The sequence below is a fragment of the Aedes albopictus genome, chromosome 2 (genome assembly GCF_035046485.1).
Source record: "Aedes albopictus strain Foshan chromosome 2, AalbF5, whole genome shotgun sequence".
Taxonomy (NCBI): domain Eukaryota; kingdom Metazoa; phylum Arthropoda; class Insecta; order Diptera; family Culicidae; genus Aedes; species Aedes albopictus.
In genome coordinates, this window is record NC_085137.1 from 415,792,621 (window position 1) to 415,815,216 (window position 22,596).

At 40.8% G+C, this 22,596-nt stretch overlaps 2 protein-coding genes across 4 annotated transcripts in view; one reads left to right on the forward strand and one right to left on the reverse strand.

Annotated features, from left to right (window-relative positions):
* LOC109426813 (WD repeat, SAM and U-box domain-containing protein 1) overlaps positions 1-22,596 on the reverse strand; it is a 398,043-nt gene that overhangs the window by 361,564 nt on the left and 13,883 nt on the right. For all 3 annotated transcript variants that reach the window (XM_062853511.1, XM_062853510.1, XM_062853509.1), the window contains one exon: positions 10,967-11,081. In XM_062853511.1, coding sequence (XP_062709495.1) covers positions 10,967-11,081 — 115 coding nt within the window. The remainder of the gene's footprint in view (positions 1-10,966; positions 11,082-22,596) is intronic.
* Positions 8,076-10,935, forward strand: LOC109417851 (anaphase-promoting complex subunit 5). The gene is made up of 3 exons (XM_019692029.3): positions 8,076-8,731; positions 8,841-10,256; positions 10,410-10,935. The coding sequence occupies exons 1-3, from the start codon at positions 8,390-8,392 to the stop codon at positions 10,872-10,874; spliced, it is 2,223 nt and encodes a 740-aa protein (XP_019547574.3). The 5' UTR covers positions 8,076-8,389; the 3' UTR covers positions 10,875-10,935.

Sequence of the window (22,596 nt, forward strand, 5' to 3'; positions counted from 1 at the left end):
ATTCTTCCCTCATTCTGTTGGCGATGTTTTTGACGAACGGACGCGCGTTGCAAAGTTGAATTTGATTTCGTAAAATGGACGCGTGTTTCAAAGTTTGTTTTATTATCGACTTTAGAATTTGAAAAAATGAAGTATACTACATGGCGCGGCTCGGTAGTGATTTAATTAAACTTTATGTTATCGCGAACAGTGTTAATAAAAAAGGTGGTGGTAAGTGACGTAGAAACGGTGATTGGATGGACGATTTTGAAGAAGCAAAAATGGCGAGGCGGAACGGGTGGGTATCCGCCGCCGATAAATGATTGAAAATTTATAAAAGGCAGGACGAGTGGGTACCTCGCCTACAAGCGCAGAACGAGTGGGTATCTGTCGCTCAAAATATACATATAAATAAAATCAAGGCAGGACGTGTGGGTACCTAGCCATAAAACATGCAGAACGAGTGGGTATCTGCAGTTATGAAAAATTAAATCAAACAGAAAGGCAGGACGAGTGGGTACCTCGCCTAAAAGCGCAGAACGAGTGGATATCTGTCGCTATAAAAAAATAAAACAAGGCAGGACGTGTGGGTACCTAGCCATAAAAAAAATAAAGAGTGAAGTCTTCAGGATTATGGTGTATTTTTTCGTAATGCCCATGAGCGTATCAAATACAAAGATTCACCAAATTTGGATTGTAGTTATACTGAATCTAGTTTGGATTGGATATGGAATAAATTTGATTGGAATTGATTCGGATTGGATTTCTATTGGATTTTAATAGGATTTTCATTCAATCTAGATTATACTTTGATCTGATTTGGGTTGAACCTGGAATAGATTTGGATTGTATTTGACTGTGACTGGAGTTGGATTAAATCTGGATTGGGATTTTATCGGGTTCGGTATGGATAAGGACTGGATTTGGATTACATTTCGATTGGATTGAATACGATTTGAATTTCATCTTGATTAGATTTGGATTGAATCTAATCAAGATTTGGATTAGATTAAGAATGGATTTGGATTAAATTTAATTTATATTTGGATTAAATTTGGAATGTGTTTGGATCCTGATTTGGGTTGGTCTTGGAATGGATTTGGATAGGAGTTCAGTTGAACCTAGATTTTATTTGGAATGGATTTGGATTGAGCCTAGATTAGATTTGGATTATATTTGACTTGGATTTCGATTTGATTTAAATGGGCTTTGGATTGGATTTTGTATGTATATGAATTGGAATGGATTTGGAATGAATTTCTATTGGATTTGAATAGAGTTTTGATTCTATCTAGATTATACTTGAAATTGATTTGGATTGAACGTAGGTTAGATTAGGTTTTAATTTGAATTGGATTTAATTTGAAGTTGATTTGAATAGGAGTTGAATTGAATCTAGATTGGGTTTTAATTGGATTTAATCTGATGAGATTTGGATAAGATTTGGGATGGAATTAGATTCAGAATTTTTTTGAATCCTGATTTGGATTAGATTTAGACTGGATTTGGACTGAATTCGGATGGAAGTTGGATTGAATCTAGATTGGTTTTGGATTGGATTTGGAATGGGCATGGAATTGATTTGGTTTACATTTCGATTGGGTTTGGATTGGATTTGGATTTGATTTGGATTGGATTTGGATTGGATTTTGATTGGATTTGGATTGGATTTGGATTGGATTTGGATTGGATTTGGATTGGATTTGGATTGGATTTGGATTGGATTTGGATTGGATTTGGATTGGATTTGGATTGGATTTGGATTGGATTTGGATTGGATTTGGATTGGATTTGGATTGGATTTGGATTGGATTTGGATTGGATTTGGATTGGATTTGGATTGGATTTGGATTGGATTTGGATTGGATTTGGATTGGATTTGGATTGGATTTGGATTGGATTTGGATTGGATTGGATTTGGATTGGATTTGGATTGGATTTGGATTGGATTTGGATTGGATTTGGATTGGATTTGGATTGGATTTGGATTGGATTTGGATTGGATTTGGATTGGATTTGGATTGGATTTGGATTGGATTTGGATTGGATTTGGATTGGATTTGGATTGGATTTGGATTGGATTTGGATTGGATTTGGATTGGATTTGGATTGGATTTGGATTGGATTTGGATTGGATTTGGATTGGATTTGGATTGGATTTGGATTGGATTTGGATTGGATTTGGATTGGATTTGGATTGGATTTGGATTGGATTTGGATGGGATTTGGATTGGATTTGGATTGGATTTGAATTGAATTTGGATTGGATTGGATTTAAACTGGATTTGGGCTGGATTTTGACTGGATTTTGATTGAATACGGATTGGAACAGGATTGGATTGGGAATGGATTTTGATTAGACTTGGACTGGATTTGGTTTTGGTTGGAGTTGTTTACGATTTGGATTAATTGTGGTAAGGATATGGATATATTCTAAATTTGATTTGGATTGGATTTGGTGTGTATTTGGATTGGATTTGAATTAGATTTGAGTTTGGATGGGATTTAGATTGGATTTGGCAAGTATTTGGATTTAATATGGAATGAATTGAATAGGGATTGACTCTAGATTTGGTTAAAATTAGATTTAATTTGAAATTGGATTTGATTTAGACTGGGTTTGAATAGGATTGGATTTGAATTGCATTTGGATTTCGATTTTATTTGGACTGGATTTGAATTGGATTGGATTTGGATTGGGTAGGATTTAGATTGTATTTGGAATGGAATGACATTCAATGAGGCTTGGATTTGGAATGGATTTTGATTAGATCTGGACTGGTTTTGGATTGAATTTGAATTGGATTTGGATTAGGTTTGGATTGGATTTGAATTGAATTTGATTGAGTTCGTTTTGGAATGAATAGGATTTAGATTAAGATTGAAACTAGGATTTGATTTCGAATGGATTTAGATTGAATTAAGATTGAATTTAACTTAATTTGGTATGAATTAGATTTGGTTTGGATTAGATTTGAAATTGGATTAGATTAGCATAGAATTTGAATAGGATTAGGTTTGGATTTGAATTGCATTTTGATAGGATTGGATTTGGACTGGATTGGATTTGGAATGGATTTTGATTAGACTTGGAATGGATTTGGTTTGGGTTGGAGTTGTTTTCAATTTGGATTAATTTTGGTAAGGATTAGGATTTATTCTAGATTTTATTTAGATTGGATTTGGTGGTTAATTGGATTGGATTTGAATTAGATTTGAGTTTGGATGGGATTTAGATTGGATTTGGAAAGGATTTGTATTTAATTAAGCTTGGATTTGGATTTAATTTGGTATGAATTGAATATGGATTGAATCTTGATTTGGTTAGAATTAGATTTAAATTGAAATTGCATTAGATTTGGACTGGCTTTGAATAGGATTGGATTTGAATAACATTTGGATTTGGATTGGATTTGGACTGGATTTGGATTGGATTTTGACTGGATTTGGATTGGATTTGGATTGGATTTGGATTTGGAATGGATTTTGATTAGAACTGGACTGCATTCGGTTTGAATTGGAGTTGGATTTGAATGGATTATTGAATTTAGATTTGGATTTGATTTAGATATCGTTTGGATTGAATTTAAATTGGATTTGGATTGGATTTGGATCTGGATTAGATTTGGATCTGGATTAGATTTGGATTGGAGTTGGTTTAGATTTGCTTTGGATTGGATTAGGATAGAATTTGAATTGCATTAGGATTTGATTGGATTAAGATTTGGACTGGATTTGAATGGGATTCGGATTGGATTTGGATGGGATTGGCATTGGATATGGCTTGAAATTGGCTTGAATTTGGAATGGATTTTGATTGGTTTGAACTAGATTTGGTTTGAATTGGAGTTAAATTCGATTTGGATGGAATTTGGTATGTACTTGGGTTTAATTAGGATATCGTTTAGATTGAATTTGGTGTGGATTTTGATCGAATCGGAATTTGATTTGGAGTAGGTTTAGATTGGATTTGAATTAGATAAGGATTGAATCTAGACTGGATTTTGATTGGATTTGGAATGAAGCATGATTGGATTTGAATTTTGAATTCGATTCGATTTTAATCGATTTTGAATTTGATTGAATTCGGTTTGGAATTAATTGGAATGGGTTTAGATTGAATCTAGATTTGGTTGGATTGGATTTGTATTTGGATTAGATTTGGATTGGAGATGGTTTCGATTTGGATTGAATTTAGAATATTTGGATAGTATTTCGTATGTTATTTGGATTGAATTTTGTATGGATTTGGATTGAATCTAGATTTATTTTGGATTGGATTTGAATAGGATTATGATAGGATTTGAATTGCATTTGGATTGGATTAGATTAGGATTTGGACTGGATTTGATAGGATTTGAATTGCATTTGGATTGGATTAGATTAGGATTTGGACTGGATTTGGATGGGATTCGAATTGGATTTGTATGGGATTGGCATTGGATTTGGCTTGAATTTGAAATGAATTTTGATTGATTGGGACGAGATTTGGTTTAAATTTGAGTTAAATTTGATTTGGATGGAATTAGAAGAGATTTGGATTGAATTTAGATATCTTTTGGATTAGAGTTGATGTGGATTAGCATTGGATTTAGTTTAGACTTAAATTTGAGCATATTGAAACAGAAGTAGAAAACTAACTAATATATTGTTTGTTGATATGCCCGAAATATTCCAAATTATTGAATGTATATAGGTTTTGATGTACAAAAAGGTTCGGATTTGATTTCTATTCAACAAATACATTCTATCAAGCATTCTGCAAAGTTTCGGGTTTGTAAGAAGACTTTATTTGAGCATTGGATTCATATGAAATTGAAATGGTTAGAGGTTTCAGATTTCTGCCGCTGAATACAAAAAAAAACTGGTAAAACCTAGTCATATTTTGGATTGAAAATTAAAAGTTTTAGGTGAAATTTGACAAAATGTTTATACAATCTGTATTGGTTCAAAACGCATGTAAGTTTTAACATAATTTATTTAAGTTTGTGTAAATTTGACTAGGAGTTGATAAATAAGGACATGTACTATTAAAAACGTGTTACTTTGTTAGATTTAGCATATGTATAAATAAAATACATAACGAAAGAGTAGAGAAGGGAAAGGATGTAGTGAATGAGGTATCCTTGATTGAAATCTTTTGAGCGTGTTTGCAGACAGTACTAGAATGGCTGCGGTATGCATTGATGATTATAATGATTGTGCCGAGTTGTATGCGTGCGCTTGCTTTGCTTTCGATGACCACGCGATTTAAAGGCAGATGAATGAAAGGAAAGGAAACAGTTGAAAAGAAAGAGGAAAAGTGACAGATTCGATGTTGGGTCGTGCAAGCCGAATGATGAAAAGTGTGCGTGTATATATTGAACGGAGAGAAAGAGTATGATATGTTGTAGAGGTGTCGGTTAGCATGAGGACAGTGTGTATGAGCAAAACAGCGATAGATTTTGAATTGGGTTTGGAAGGTATGCGAATGATTCTTCCCTCATTCTGTTGGCGATGTTTTTGACGAACGGACGCGCGTTGCAAAGTTGAATTTGATTTCGTAAAATGGACGCGTGTTTCAAAGTTTGTTTTATTATCGACTTTAGAATTTGAAAAAATGAAGTATACTACAACATGCTGCCACATTTAAAAACTTTCATTTCACCATGTTTTTATATGGGTGTACCTGAAATCACGTTCTCAAAAAAATATTTCTCACACTGCGCTGCAGGACAACATGGGAACTGTTCAAGGCAAACAGCTGAAAAAATATCCAACAGGCAAAACCCGTTAAAGATTCCATTTTGACAAAACAGGATGAACTGAACGTCATGAATTATCAATACTTTGGTAAATAAAAGTTATTTTGTTTTTATAAATGAATAGTTTCTGTGATTCCATGAAAAAATAATTCAGTGAGCGGTGAATGGATCCATTATGAGCGGTGAATGGATGCATGAGCGGTAATAGGAGCCAAGAGATTACACATTTGAATTTTTATTTTCTCGGCTGTAAACATATTTTACAATCGTTTTATATTTTTTCTATAATAACAACATAACTGTTGAGTTGTTAACATAAATTGAAGTGCAATATTCGCAAACGTCGATTTTTAATGTCATATACTTTACGAAAATGCCGTTAAATGAGCGGTGAATGGCGACCTCACGGTAAGCTATTGTTTCAACATTCCATACAAGATTCTAGGAGATTCTGGCTGGCATTTCTGGTAGTTGAGGCCATGGTCGATGATTCTATTATGGAAAGCAATCAACTTGATGCCAAATACACAATTTTTCTAGAATGATCAAAAATCACAATCATACATACGAATAATACAACAATAATTTTAATAAGTGTAAGAAGGGTTCTGTTCACCATAGGTGGATTAATTCAGGTTTTTATTATTGAAATCTCTAGTGCCATTCATTTTATTGTGCACATATTGTAGTTCCAATACATAATTTTCAGCAGGAAAATACGTACACAATATGATTTGTTGTTGAACAATCAACTTTATCATTATTCAATGGAAGTTTATGGCGATTTTATTGTATATTTTTATCAGGGGTGATCGTGACCATCGACTTCCGGTTGCTGTGATCAACAGTTATAGCCATAGAACACACTATTTTTAGCCATTTTGCTCTAGAAAACTTAGTTATTCAACTAAACCAATCGATTCAAAGATGCCATTTGATAGAATATTCAATAATCTTTCGAATAAGGGTAAAAAAACTGCGATAAGTTTGACCATTTTCAAGTTATAGCCAGTTAAGGCAATAAACATAGGGAGTTCAATAACTACGTAACGGTTGAGATTTGACCATAAGCGTAGAACATTTTTTTTTCACCATTTATGGTCCTCTATCACCCTTTAAAAAGTTTGCACTCATGAACCTAACACCCTGTATATTGTGTAGTTAGTAAGAATTTCTTAAAGAACAATGATGTTTAACAGCTCCTCCTGGTGTTCTCCCGCGAATTATTGCTTGCACATTCCATGAAATTTCCATTATTTTTGTTCAAGAAACATATACGTTTTCATAAATTCATGATACCATTTTGAATTCCCCAAAAAATTGTGAAGAAATACCGTCTACCCCCGTTGGTTTGAACGACACCTCATGCAAACGGGGATCATTTTTTAATTTGAACTTCTTGTAATCCTGTGGTCATCGAAAACACACACTGGTGGTAACCCTTTTTGCTGTTTTGTTTTGATTCTGCGTTCCGTTTCACCCCGTTCCATAAGCAGAATGACGTTTGAACCATTTTTAGTTTGGCGCTGTCCATAAACTACGTACACGAAACTACAAATCAACCCAAATTTAAGTTCTTTTGACGCAATCCCGCACCTCCGTGGAATTACTCAAATTTGCGTCAAACAGCGATAGTGGTCACTAGGTAAATCTCATTTGATCGCTGCAAAAATTTTCACCCAGTGGTAAGTTATTTTCACCCAGCGGAGGCCTTATTTGACGCAAATTTGGGTTTAGTCAAGATAACCCAAATTTGGCTTCTTCCACGGAGCCGCACGGATATGTCGGTGCTTCTCTCTTCGTTTTTGACAACATTCGTGTGGGGTGAGGGAGAAAACAACCCAATGCTGAGTAAAAACTATAAGCTGTTTAGCCAAATTTGAGTTTTTAGAACTTATTCTTTGGGTTTAAATATTTTTCAGTGTAGACTTTTTTTCGACCATCTCAGAAACACCGCTCCCCCCTCCCCCCTCGTAGACTTTTGATCATACAAAATTTTCGACATTTGTATGGAGCGTAGACTTTGGCCAGACCCCCCGTTTCCCCCTAAGAGTCTACGTAGTTTATGGACAGGCCCTTTGAACGATGTGCAAATTAGAGGGGGTCAAATTAAAAAGTGTTCAGATTAGATGAGGTCAAACCAACGGGGGTAGACCTTCAAAAAAATATTATAAAACGTCTACATCACAGTAGTTGAAATTTTCATTCCCGGTCAACCATTTCTTTAAATTTTTTTACATTTCTTTATAACGATCTTTAAAGATGTTCATATCAAAAATCGATAGCGATCGTCATGGATTCCATTCACGCGTATCATGCCTAATATTTGCTTCCGAGATTTTTGTGTCACCCTAACCGTTGAGAAACAACCCCCGTATTTTGCGTTAGTATTTGTGAGAGCGGCGCGTAAATAAAAAAACCACCCCTAACCGGCGAAACGTCAAACAAAAGTTAAGCGGGTCAAAACAAACAAACAAACGCTAACGGGCGTAGTTTTTTCGCAGATTTCCCCGTTTTTCCGGTGTTTATGTTACTTTTTAGAAGAGGTTTTCCGCGATACAGTTCCGCGCCAAGAGTGTCAGTGTTTTCGATCGATACTTTAGTGCATAATTAAAAGGTTGGTTCTCGCCGATAAAAGCAGTGTGTGAAAACAGTCGGCAACGACGATGAGCGCCAAGAAGGAACCGGAGACGATTGGCTTCTGGCTGCCGTTCCAGGGCAGCAGCGCCCCCAAGATGGACATTCTGACGCCGCACAAATTGGCCGTGGTGTTCCTGATCCAGGAATATCTGTCGTTGAAGAAAACTGCCGAAGAGACGCCGCAGCTGGAATTTACGGCGCGTGATCGGCGGAAGTTTTGCCTGTTGCTGCTGAAGCTGATTCAGTATCCGGACATGGCGTATAAGGATTTGTATGGGTTGCTTACCTCGCCGGTGTATGGCATCCATCGGGCCCATTTGGAGGAGTTCGAGAAGCTGATGAAAATGTTGAAGACCGTAGGAATCGAGGTGAGTTTTCGGGAGGTGTCTCACAATGCAAAAAGATACTATGAGGAATTCCTTGGTTCCCATTTAACCATAAATTCCTCCAGAATGAAAGTTTTACGTTTGTTTCCAGATTTTGTTCGATCTGTACACCGTACTGGAGAAGCTAGTGTCCGACAACGCCAGTAGCTATCAAGTTGGAATCGTAGGGCTGTACTTGCGTCGCGTGTTCGTCACACTGGACAAAATGAACTTTCCGGAGTTTATGGCGCTGTATCGAAATTCGATTGCCTACTACGAGAAAGGCGTTCGGGCCGTGCAGATATCGAGTAGTGCTTTCTCGAACAGCGAGAGCTTCATGAAACTGGACGCCCAGGCAGTTTACAAACCTGGGAATTCTAGCTCCAAGTGGTCCACGAAGCAAGCGGAGCTTTTCGTCGCTCAGCAGAGCACCCTGCTGCAGAATAACGAGATGGACGCGTTGAAGCCGAAGGAAATGCAAACCAGATTGAATGAGATTATTCACGATCACCCACTATATTCGCAGGCATATTTCTTGAGTTATATGAACAGCGTGCGAGTAAGAGATTTCTTCAATGCCGTGGATGCACTCCATCGGTCCTTTGATAGGAATACACTGAATTCAATGGCGTTGGCGCAGGACAGCAAGGAGTACCAGTACTCATCATTGAATCTGGCCATCTTACACGCCCAGTTCAACCACAGTGAAGAAGCTCTTGCAAGTCTGAGAGAATGTATCATGCTGGCCCAGGAGAACAGCGATAAAATCTGTCTGCAGTTGGCACATTCCTGGCTTTGTCTTCTGGACCCAAGCAAACCACATTTTTCGGAGAAGAATATTGCCAACAAAGAACTGATCACGTTGGTACATTCCATTTCGCTTGGCATTCAATCGTTGGTGAAGTCATCCGCTGCCACCGGATACACTCCGGCAAAATTGTTCGAGGTTTTACTAAAAAGTGACATCCTTAACTGTCAAACTTCGATGATAGACCTGATCGCTAACGGAATATCAGAAAGAGCCGCCCTCTGGGCCATGTATGGTAAAAACGAAGTGTCCTCGCTCTGTTCGCAGTTGTTGCTCAACTCCGACTTGAAGTCTCTGGGCAAGACCTACAATGGCGAAGGTATTTGTCAGGCCCTATGCTCACTAGTCATTTGGTTAGCGCTTCAAGGGGAATTTCATTTGGCACTGATCGTCCTGAAGCACACCAGAGAACGGTTTCCTCGATATCCCCTCTCAAAATCGTGGATGACGGTTGATCACTATATCAGCTCGATGCAAGCCATCTTCCGCGGCGAATGGTCCGATGCCAGCAACGCGTGCTACCAACTCTACACCTTGGACAAACATTTGTCGCTACTACAGCGGACCCGTCTTGCCTTAGCTCGTCTGAACATCAAATCCGCTGATCTGCTGCTTCGCAAACTGCTTGAAGACGATACTGTAGAGCCTCTAAATCGTACTAGGGCTCTGTTGCTGAATGCACACCTGCTCACTATGTCAAAGACCACAACCAAAATGGAGGTGAGTACAATTCAAAGTTATTACCCTAAGGCCGGACGTGACAGAAACCGATGTCTGGTTCTGTGCATTTTATTTTCGAGGTGCTAGATTTTAATTCAGATAGCAGTTAAATAAAAAAAAATATATTAACGCATTGCTCATTAAATTCCACAGGTAGTCAACGTCCTGAACGAGGCCCTCGCCATCGCCAACAAGAACTATCTGGACTACGAAAAAGCTCTCGTGGAAATGCACTTTGCCCACGTTTTGCTGGCGATGAAACTACCCCATCAAGCACTGAAATCCGTCCGCACGTGCCTGGAGAACATCCTAGCCAACGGTGGAATCTACGACAGGGCAAAGGTGCTGTTTCTGTTCGTAAAGTGCATCCTGGCTGTGGAACAAACCCCCGCAAACAAAATGGCCAAGATTGGCCAGTGCGTTCCGATGCTGGAGCAAGCGGTGGAGCACTTCCAGAAGTTGGAGTGCTACGTCAAGGTGAAGGACGTGTACATTTTTCTGGCGACGTTCTTCCACGAGATGCAGATGCACGAAGAACGCAACAAGTACGCGTTCAAGTATCGGCAAATCGAGGAGCAGTACCCAACGGCACGTGAGTATTTGGACATATTCTTCTAATACATTTTCGTAACAATTACTGCACAAGAAGCATATAGGTTATTTGCTCCGAACTCGCCATTATTTTCTGTCTCGCTATCTCTCTTACTTACCTTGGGGGAAACGCGAACACTCGTTACTCCATACTTGTGGCCCAGCAGTGGCGAGAAGGGTTCCTCGCAGAAACCATTGCCAGCTACCCAACGCCAGACGCGAACCGTTTTATCACTGCAAGATATGAATTGAGGAAAATGTTAGGATAGGAATTTTACTATTGGTCACGAAACATCAAAAGTGTCTTAGGGGGAAGGTGGGGTAATATGCACCCCCTAAGCAAACGTGACCCTATAGCTAAGATTAAGATGATTTTATGGGTGTCTTGCGTTTCGAAAGTTAGTTCACTTATTTGACTAAGAGATGCCAACTTTTGGTCCGCGTGATATCATTTTTTCCGAATCAAATGAACAATTTAAAAAAGTGTTACGTTTTGGGTGCTGAAAAACTGTTGGGGGCAAAACGCACCTTGAGGTGGGGCAATATGACCTCTGGCATTTTCCGCTTTGAATTCTAATGAAATACCAGGCGGCTTCATCTTACTGTTTACGGCAGCAAATGGAAGGAGGGTAAATGTACCAATAGTGGTGCTATTAGTAGCACGTTGTAGTAAAATAAATGAATAAAATTGATAATACCATAAAATAAAAAGTTTGAAAACGTCAATCGGTAGTTTTTCACTTAAATTTGCTAGAAAAAATGTAAAAACCATTGTTTATTTCAGTTTTTGCTAATAAATCACTTGCACCAACTATAGGTACACGGTTCCTATTGTGGAGGTAAAATTTAACATTGGTTCCTATAGTGGCGCATCCCATTGAATTCTTATGGGAGCCACCACTATAGGAACACTACCGCCACTATAGGTGCAAAGGAGCAGAAAAATTAAGAAAAATAATTGTTTAAAATATGTTTTTCGACAATTCCTAAACATAAAATCGAATGAATGTTATTAATTAAGTATGATGCATCTTTTAAAAATGTAATTTGCAAGATTTTTGATCGAAATAGTACTAAATTGCCACTACCACCACTATTGGTACTACCTCCACTAAGGGAGCTTTTACCCGAATAGGAGGCGGATGGTAGTTAATAGGTTGATTCGATGTAATCAGCGCGCAATTGCTTAAATTGTGTGCGCTTTAAATTAGACAATCTTTTCAAATGTGGAAAATCATCGTTTTCCACGCTTTTCATTCGAATATTCTTTGCATTCTTGGGCTTGTTCGGCTCAGTTTTACGATTAGTTTGCTTGCATCGAATGGAACACTTCACTTATGTAATAAAATAGCGTGAGGGCGTTTTGCCCCGGGGGTGCGTATTACCCCAGGTTACCCTACTACGAGCTCAAGTGCAAATTGCGTTACTATCAGGAATATTTTCGTAGGTAATTGTTAACTAGTAGAGAATGTGAGATTTTCAATAATACAACTATAATGCATGAATTTCTCTGAATACAATAATGTAGACAATGATGATTTGCTGGAAAGAACCATAAATGGAATCCGAATTGTTTTACCGATGAAGAACAGCTTACAAAAGAAGTAAAATTCCTCTTCCAAAAAAAAAAAACAAATTCATGGAATTGAAAGATTATTTCGAAATTTAGAGATCCAATGTTATGCACCACTAACAACTTTGCTCTCTTTCCATTGAAGACTGTTCTTTTTTTTTCTCCAAAGGAAAAATATATTTCACACATACTTTATGCCAAACTTCCCTTACGCCAAATGTCCTTTATGCCAAACGTCCTTATGCCAAATGGCCAGACACTCAACCGGTCTACACTCGCCAGATGGATCTCGGCCGGGGTCGCCTATCTTATCCTTTGAGCTCCACGTTTTTGAGTTTCATCCAGATCTTATGTAAATGCAATATTTGGAGGGTTTATGTCCAGCATCCTGGCAATACGCCGTGTCCACTGTATCATTCTGACTTTGGCCAGCTTTTGTGAACTGGGTTAATCGCGTAGAGCGCAGCGAACTCGTAATTCGCTCTCTACCTCCCAGGCTCGTTTTCCTTCTCACACACCGCGAAAGATCAATCTTAGCACGCCCCGCTTGGACATGCAAGTCCAAGCTTCATATCCGTAGAGGAAAACTTTTCTTATGAGTGTTTCTCATACATGTTACATTTTCTCTTCACATGCCGATTTCTTCACTCAGCAAATAAACTTACGAAATTCATCGAAATACCTTATGAAAATTGGCTATAACTAAAACTTATTGATGCCATAAGAATACCTTATGAAAACACTAGTTTACAAAATAAAACAAAAGTCGTGAACTTCTGTCAACGACCAAAATTTTTGAAGCATAATTTAGCGCTGATTTCGAAACCGTGCTTCAAAAAAATTAAAGTAGAACAGTTTTTGAGTTTTAGCTCAATATCGAGTTTTACAACTTTTTAAAATATGGAATTAAAGAAAATTCAAATATCTTGTGTTTTGTTCAACCAATTTTAAATCTTTTTCCATAAATTGAAAGCTGAATATAATACCATTCGATCATCTGAATACCGGGTTTGCGTCAGATTGATGAAATTCAAGATATTGGCGAGGTTTGGGGACGATCTCCTTAAATTTTAGCAAAATTTCCAAAAATATATGAAGAAATGTATTTTTTCGATAAGAAAAAAAATAATTTAAAATTTTTTTCTCAACGTTTATTTGACATATCATATGTAGGCGAGTTACAGTAAAAAATTCAGCTCAATCGGAGCATTGATTACGGAGAATGAGATGTGTGAAGTGAGCGACGTTGCTTAAAAATAGATCAAAAATCGATTTTGAATCACCAACCTTGTATGGAAAGTCGAAAAAATTTCCGCTCTACTGTAATTTTTTTCCTTCGCGTTTTCGAACTCAGGGCATGATTCTAAGCCAAAAACAGACATCAGCTTACCGAGTTCAAAAATGCTGTAAACTAGTGAAATTGATCGTGCTTGTTATCGTTATGACAAATTTCATAAGGTAGATTTATGAAAAGAACCAAGAAATCTTAAAATGATGCAGACTGGATTCGATCCATGAACGTCGGGATCACTGAGCTCGTGCCTTATCCACTCGGCTACCGACGCTTGAGAAAACCATGTCGCTAAACATATAGGTATAAAAGCCAAACTGTGAGACGATTTTACGTCATAGAGCGACCTTATGAAATTCATTCAGATCATTATGAATTGCTTAAAGGCCATTTCATGAGTTGACACTTAAGATAATCTTAAGTTTATTTAGTGTTCTGCAGCCAATGGTTTCACTAACTATCAAAAACCGTGAACTACTTCCTAGTCAAATCATGATAGCCCAGATGACTAACATTCTCAGTTCCATTTTGATGGATTCGGCTACAATACCATTCACACCAGCAGCCTTATTGTTCTTGAGCTGTTAAATAACATCTCCATCTCTAACTTGACACAGCATAGAAATCAACATAATTCGTCGTGCTGACATTAGTCATTTCTTGCTCTGTGTGCCTGCGTTCCGGGCTGTAAAATGTTGAGTCGACAATGAGCGTCCAACATAGCGTTGGACACTCACAAGTTTCTACCTTAGGGGTAGTCGGGGTAATTTGGAGAATGGGGCAATATAAGCACCTCATGAAAAACACATAAAATCTAGTAATTTCTGCAAATTCACCTATCAGATCTAACACCGGCTTGATAGTGAAGCGATTGAGACGTTAAAATGAAGATCACTTTAAATTAGAAAAATAATTTTCAAAAACATTGACCAAATTACCCCGACGAGCGCAGACCAAAAACACCACGTAAGACTAATCTTGTTTAAATACCTGAGATAGCTTTTAAACTCATTTATTGTCTATATTTTTCAAGTTGATACTATAGGATTTGATGCACAATGACGCATATCAAGTTTGTATTTCATTATGTAGGATGAATTCTTTATCAAAAATCGGGTGCTCATTGTGCAATTTGGCCGATGACCCCCGCGGAAACCGCTGCAGCACAAAGCGCCGCTACTCACCTTTAAAGTACGTCCACTCCGGTCGATGGCTGAGACATGAAAGAGGCCGAGTCCGATGGGCAATCGGACACGATGCTTGTGCCTGTATGTATTGGTGACACGAGCCATGAAGGGCTGTCTGACGTAACCAAGCATGTGTTACGTTTATCTTTAACACGTCTCACATCCCCAACGGTGTAGGGCTGTGCAGCATATACACATCTCCCCTCTCATCACATGAAAATGATGGATTTGAAATTAATTTTTATTTTGTTTATTGTGTGCTTTTTCTTACGCCCGTCAATTAGCCTAAAAATAAAATCTACTTCGGTTACCACGTTCATTTGCAGATTAAGAAATACTTATGATGATGCTCCAATATTTAGGACATCGCATGAACAAGCCTATTATTATTAGGACTTGAACCATATCGTGGACGTATGTTATTGCTCATCGCAAAATGGTTACACTTCGTGAACAAGCCCATAAAGTTTGCTGACGGTTAACCTACAAACACTATCAAAAGTTAATTTTCATCGTAAAAATAAATTAAAGACGTAGTCCTACGTCAAAAAAAAATCTTGGATGCACGCGCATCCTGTGTAAATGACGTATTTTTTTTTTTTTTTTGGGTCGATTTTAATGTGTAATTTGAACCGTTTTCCATGGAAAACGCTTGCATACACGCTTTCTCGGTTGAAGCGTTCGTGGTTGGGTAATAATCGTGTAAATCGCGCAAATTCTTAAGGAAACACTTTTCAACGTGTATTGGGAAACCAGCTGTCAACCACTTGCTCAAAGACTGTGCTAGTTTGTTTACATCGGTTATTCATCACCGTTCACGTCTAGGCAACAGCAGGAATCAAAGGGAAATCAATTTACGCAAAGCAGCAGCAGCCGGAAAAGAGTTCTCGTTTATTTTGTCTTGGTGAGGAAGCAAGTCAGTATTCCACCGTCGTATACAGTGCTCCTGACGATAAGAAAATCCCACAGAAATAGCTGTTTTCAGGACTATAAAGCAGGAAGATCCCAAAAAGGGATTCGAAGTTTTGGTTGGGACACAAAATGTTTTCGATACGTTTTCTTCTTATTATTTTAGGTTGAATGATGCTGCTAGTTGTGCCTCGTTCTTTTATTCGTCCGTTTAAAGGAAAACATTTCATTTTATATAAGGGAAAAGTAGAAAAACGAATGTTACGCAACATCACCTACACTTCTGACGTAATTCTGCAAATATGCCGGTTGTTTCTTCTGCCTCACCGGTCGCTGGATCTCTTTTCCTGGTGTATCAACGGAGTTTCCATCATCGTCTTCGCTGCGCCAGTTTCCAACTTTCTTCGTTTGAGTGACGTGCCTTTTTACGATTTGTCCGTCGCTACTCAAGGTAAGGTTTCCGTTAGTTTCCTCAAGAACTGTGTACTTCTGAGGGTCAAATCTGGACTCCCCTTTCAATCTGTTGTGGCGTTCGATGATTACAGTATCGCCCGGTTTTACGCGACATCCACGGGCTCCCCGACGTGCATCTTCTCTTTCTTTACCGAGTAGCTTTGCTTTCCTATCCTTCGCATCCAGAGTGTCATCGTTGAAATCAGCTTTTTGATAGTCCAAGAGGGGTAAACGTCGCTTGATCTTCCGGCCCATCAATACTTCCTCCGGTGGGATGCCAGTTACTGAATGGGCAGCCGCATTGTGCGCGTTTACGGCTGCTTGCAGCTCGTCCGTGAACTTAGTTCCATTGTCGGTAGCAGAGGCCATGGCTCGGTTGATGAGCTTCATATAGTTTTCCACCATCCCATTCTGTTGTGGAAACAGGGGGGTGGAAAACACGGTCTGTATCCCCCTTTGGGCACAATACTGCTTATATTCTGCGCTGTTAAACGGTGGACCGTTATCGGAACGCATTGACGCCGGAAAGCCTTCCCTACTGAAAACATCTTCCAGTACACGCTTAGTGTGGTCAAAGCTTGTGGATTTGACCGGTCGTGCAATAAGATATCTGGACCGATAATCTACAATCACCAATATAGATATGCCACCGTGCTTGGCGTATGGCCCGTTGAAATCTAGGGCAATGGTCTCCCAAACAGATTGAGGTGCGAATACCCGCCTCATAGGGGTGGGTTTCTCGGGTTTCCCATTGACGGCGCATGTCCTGCAGGATTGTACCCATTTCTCGGCGTCCGATGTGATTCCAGGCCACCACACACGTTCCCTCAGGATGCTTTTTAATTTGGCTACCATAGGATGGCCATCATGAGCCAGCTCCAGAGTTCGATCCCTTAACTTCTCCGGAATTACCGCGCAACCGTTCCTTACCAGCAAACCATCCTTTAAGGAAAGTTCATCGGCAACGGCTTGAAACTTACTGAGGTCCGCTGTCCACTCGCCAGATTCCAAGGATACGCATACTCTCTGCAGTGTTGGATCGTTCTGAGTTGCCTCCCTTATTTCACTCTCCGTCAAGAAACCATCATTGTTTGAGTCGATGCAGGCTATCTCCCAGGGACTCTTTTGCTCATCGAATGGTTCATCGGTTCCGACGTAAAGTCTAGACGAAGGGTCGGCAATGTTGTCACGCCCTCTAACAAACTCTACATCGTAGTTGTAGGGGCTAAGGCGAAGCGCCCATCCATCGGCCCGGGTTAGTGCTCGTTTGGAGTCCTCACGCGTACGATTGAGGATGAAGGTAATACCTTCTGCGTCGGTTCTCAGTGTGAAACGCCTTCCAAGCAAAAAGAAGGAGAAATGTTCAATGGCCCAGACCGCCCCGAGCGCCTCTCGCTGGTTTTGGGCATACTTCTTTTCAGTCAACGTTAATGCCTTCGAGGCAAAGCTAATAATTCTTGGCGAGTTCCCATCCTTCTGCTGTACCAGCACTGCACCGAGGGCGTCGGGTGACGCGTCAGTGTATAATATGGTCCTGTCTTGTTCCGAGAAATACCCCAAGGTGGTAGTGCAGTGAGTGATTTTGTGTTTGATTTCCTCGAACGCCTTTTGTTGTTGCGGTCCCCATGTCCACGTCCTGCTTGAAGACACTGCCCAGAGCGGGTGCGTGATGTTGGCAAAGTTGTCGATGTATGGGCTAATGTACGTAGCCAATCCCAAAAAGCTACGCAGTTCCGATCCAGTAGTGGGTGAGCGGAAATTTTCAATGTCTCTAACTTTCGCCTCATCCACGTGGAATCCGTTCTGGTCAAGTTCATGTCCGAGGAACTTAACATGAGTTTTCTCAAACTCACATTTCGCCTTATTAAGCGTCAAGTTGTTCTTCCGCAAAATTTCCAATACACGACAGGTGATCTTTCGAAGTTGCTCGGGTGAATCAGCAAAGATGAGCACATCGTCAATGTAAACGATGATATTTTCTTCGCCTTCGAGAATACGGCACATTTCTCTCTGGAAGATCTCCGGAGCACAGTTTACACCGAACATCAGTCGGGTAAAACGATACATGCCGCTCTCGGTTAAGAACGTCGTCAGGTCGCGAGACTCCTTGCTTAGCTCTAGATGATAATAGGCATTACTTAAATCAAGCTTTGTGAAGTACCTGGCCCCATGCAGCTTGATTTTTATTTCATCCAACAGAGGGAGTCGGTAGTACTCCCTCTTTATGGCCTTGTTAGCTGACCGCATATTGACGACTAGCCTGAAGTCGTTCTTACCCTTCGGCACCGCGGACATCCCGCTGATCCACCCAGGGGCATCCACTACTCGTTCGATAATGCCCTGCATCTCCATATCGTGTAATCGACGTCTTGCCCCTTCGCGATATGCGGCTGGTACGTTATAGTAGGCATTTTTAGCCGGCGGAATGGTTCTGTCTACGCTGAACTTAACGAGCACACCCGGCATCTTAGGAAATACCTCCGGTTGATCTGTTTCACAGCTGTTCACCGCTAGACCGACCTCCAGTAGTCGCATTTCTCCGGCTGTTGTTCGACCTAGTAAGGACCGCCGGCCTTCGTCAACAACCAAGAATTCTGCTTCAACCACTGGCTTTGACGAACCGACAATTTCCACCTTCGCTCGAAAAGAGCATTTCACGGTCATGGGGCTTGTGGTCGCGTATGCTCGCAGCTCTTGGTTCGGCGTAGACTTCGTGATTTGTAACTCTGCTAACCCTTTTTCATACTGCTCATTCAGAACGGACCAGTCTGAGCCACCAATGATGTTGACATCGGCCCCGGAGTCAATTAAGAGACTAATCGGTGAGGACTTTCCCACCCGGCAGTTGACCAACACATCATCCAGCGAAATGGCATTGACTTCCTGAAAAGGGGGTATGTTGACCGTAAAATGAAACATTTTGTTCTTGCGAAAAGAAAGGTCAATTCAAAAACGATTCTTTATTTCTCTAGTTATTACTCGTCAATTTCGTCATACCTGATCAGTTCCATTGGGTGGTCTTTCCTCCCTTTTCTGAATGCTGTGAATCTTCCTGTTGTCCCGGCAGACAGCGGCGAAATGGCCCTCTATTCCACAGGTTCGGCATTTCCTGCCTAGGGCTGGACACGTATCGCCATTATGGGTCATCCTGTTACATCTGGAGCAACGGAACCGTCTTCCTTGGCGAAAATTTCCGTTAGAGCGAGAAGATTGCGAGCTGTAGTTTTGCATACGAGGACGTTTCGGTGGTGGTGGGGTTGGTCCTGATTTTCCCCGAGTAACGGCAAACACATCCGGGGCCACCGGCTTGGAACTATCGTCGAAGGACTCGTCTCGGGTTGCCGCCTGCACAATAAAAGTCGTATCGTATCCCAACGTTCGGGATAGTTTAGCCAGCTCTCGATTGGCCAAGCCCTTCAACAGTTGGGCTCTTACGAAGCGCTCTTGGTCATCTACCGAATACCCACACAATCGAACTTTTTCCATGAGCCTCGAATGGAACATTACTGCCGATTCGCCCTTTTCTTGCTTCATGGAGGTAAACGCCTCGTGCTCAGCCGAGGTGTCCGTCATGGACTTCAGATGCGTGTCGATGTTCTTGACGAATGTCGAGTAGCATGTTGGCTCATTAAGATTTGGGCGCAGCTTTGCAGCGCGCACGATTCCTTGCAGCTCTCTTCCCATGGTTAGGAAAAGAAGCTTGGCACGGCGAATGGGATCGAGCGGATTTGACAGCGACACGGCAATCTCAAAGTTCTCCAAGAACTCTTTCCAGGCTTCCCAAAGCTTGTTCGCCGGCACGTTCTTCGGAAACGGAGGAATTGAGTCCGTTCGAATGGAAGAGTACGCAACATTTTGGGATCCGGAATCCTTGGAGAATCCCCATCCGATCTCGCTTTGTTCAACCGGTTCGTTCCTTGCCGAATGTTTGCGGGAGTCAGTGAACTCAACCAACAATCTCTCCAAACGATTGAGTCTGTCATTTACGTTTTCTGCCCCTGAATGAGCGTCCATCGGGTTTCCTTCCGTGTTGGTGGCCGCTGGGTCATCTGTCGACCATTCGATCTCCTCAGCGAATTGATCTTCTGCTTCCACGTCGGTTTCGAATGGTTCCGTTGATTCCACCACCTCGTTTGCGCCCAGTTGACATGAGTCCGCATATTCAGACTCGACCACATATAACTCGGATCCATCCTCATCTACGTACGCGGCAGGTGCCCGAACATACGTTCCGTTTGCAGACATAACGAGTATCTGAAATGCGTCGATAAGGACAAGCTAATAAATTGCCTTGTTTCAAAATTAACCGCGTAAAATATAAAAATTAATCCAGGGCATTACACCATGAATCGCAACCAATGAAACCTTATCATGCCCATTCTAATCACGTTACGTCCTACATGGGCTCCTTTTGGAGGCCTTTCTGGCTACAATAACATTACGGACTCCCGTCAACGCAACGCTTACCTAGGCAAATTTTAATATTTCCAATGCCAGCTATGCGGACTCTCGTCGACGCTATTGAAAATCCCATCACATCGATGAACCTGAATGAAAGTTTTGCACTTTTTACGGCTGCCACAAGCTATCAGATGGTTTCTCAACACTCATCTTCCCATAAGCCGGTATTAATGGCAGTCTCAGCTCATTAAATCATTGTTGATTTGCATTTCCAAGTACACTCGCAAGTACCCATAACCTCAACCGCCGATGGCTGTCTCAGCGCATCCCAGAACAAGGTTACGTTTTTTCTATTCTTGTTGGCCTTTAGAGATGGTAGTCTCTACTCATCAGACCGCATGTTCGATTGATTGTTCTAGAATCATCAAACTCGTGCTGGTAGCATTGCTTTGCTTCGAATTTCGCTAAAACACGATTTCCGAGGTCATCAGCAGGTTCTCTTCCTTTTAGCTGCCCTAAGTGGGCAGTTAACCTGAAAGGATCGCCAATGTGCAATTTGGCCGATGACCCCCGCGGAAACCGCTGCAGCACAAAGCGCCGCTACTCACCTTTAAAGTACGTCCACTCCGGTCGATGGCTGAGACATGAAAGAGGCCGAGTCCGATGGGCAATCGGACACGATGCTTGTGCCTGTATGTATTGGTGACACGAGCCATGAAGGGCTGTCTGACGTAACCAAGCATGTGTTACGTTTATCTTTAACACGTCTCACATCCCCAACGGTGTAGGGCTGTGCAGCATATACACACTCATATTACCCCGTCGGTTCAAAATCGACCCAAAAACACAGCTTTTTCCAAAAATCTTTCTTTCATATGTAAACACAATTTAACTAAAATTTTCACATCAATATAGTTTAGTATTATCAAAATCATTATGGTCATACAATGTGCGGAAGTTTAAACCTTGATTTCTGCATATTTTGTTGACTTCTCCTTAGGGTGGCCAAATTACCCCGATTTACCCTATGCTTCATGAGTTGTGTTCTTAGCTGGTAGTGCAGCCTGGGCACTGTTGTCCTTCTGACTTCAGCTAGATTGAGGAGGTACGTATCGAGCATCTGTGCACTAAGGAGATGCGGCTCAAGCAGCGTCTGCACTGGTATCCAGCGGCTGAGTATGAAATGCGCCTCCACCGGAAGCTGTACCTAAGGTGGCAGCCCCACCACGGTGGATAGGGGACCTTAGGCCAGGTATCAGGTATCAGAAGGCCGGCTCCAGAGGCACGTTATCCTCCATTTGGGACATTTGTGCCATCGCCAAAATAACAGCCTATTTCATCATATACCTGAGGGAAAAGAAAGGAAAAAGGATGTGGATGGGGATAGGGACAGGTAGGGAAATAGGAAAAATACCCTGAAAGAGGGTACTAACGCACAAGCGTACCACAATGGGTTCAAACAGCGCCCTGAAAAGGGCACTGTAACGCATAAAGCGAAAGAGAGCTGTAGTGTATATAGCGTACTATAAAATTGTTGATAAAACTGTGTTTGCAAATGAATCGATAAACTTATTCGATTCGAAGATGCAAATTTATTCCAGTGCATTTGACAACACTGAGTCGACATAACGAATCGGTTCAATGGGTTCAATGACAGATGCGCCGAACAAGAAGAGACCGTCGAAGCAAGCCGAGCATCAAGCCTGCTCGGTTTCGGTTTTCTCTTCAGCGTTACCAGATCTACGGAAATTTCCGTAGATCTACGGAATCGCGCTTATTATACGGAACTACGGATCCGTAGATAAAATCTACAGAAAACCCGATTTTTATACGGAAACCTACGGAAAGCTACGGGAAATCTACGGATTTTCAACCTGAATCTACGGAATAAAAATTCTGAAATTCTCCCCCCCCGCTCATCAATTTTCATCTACG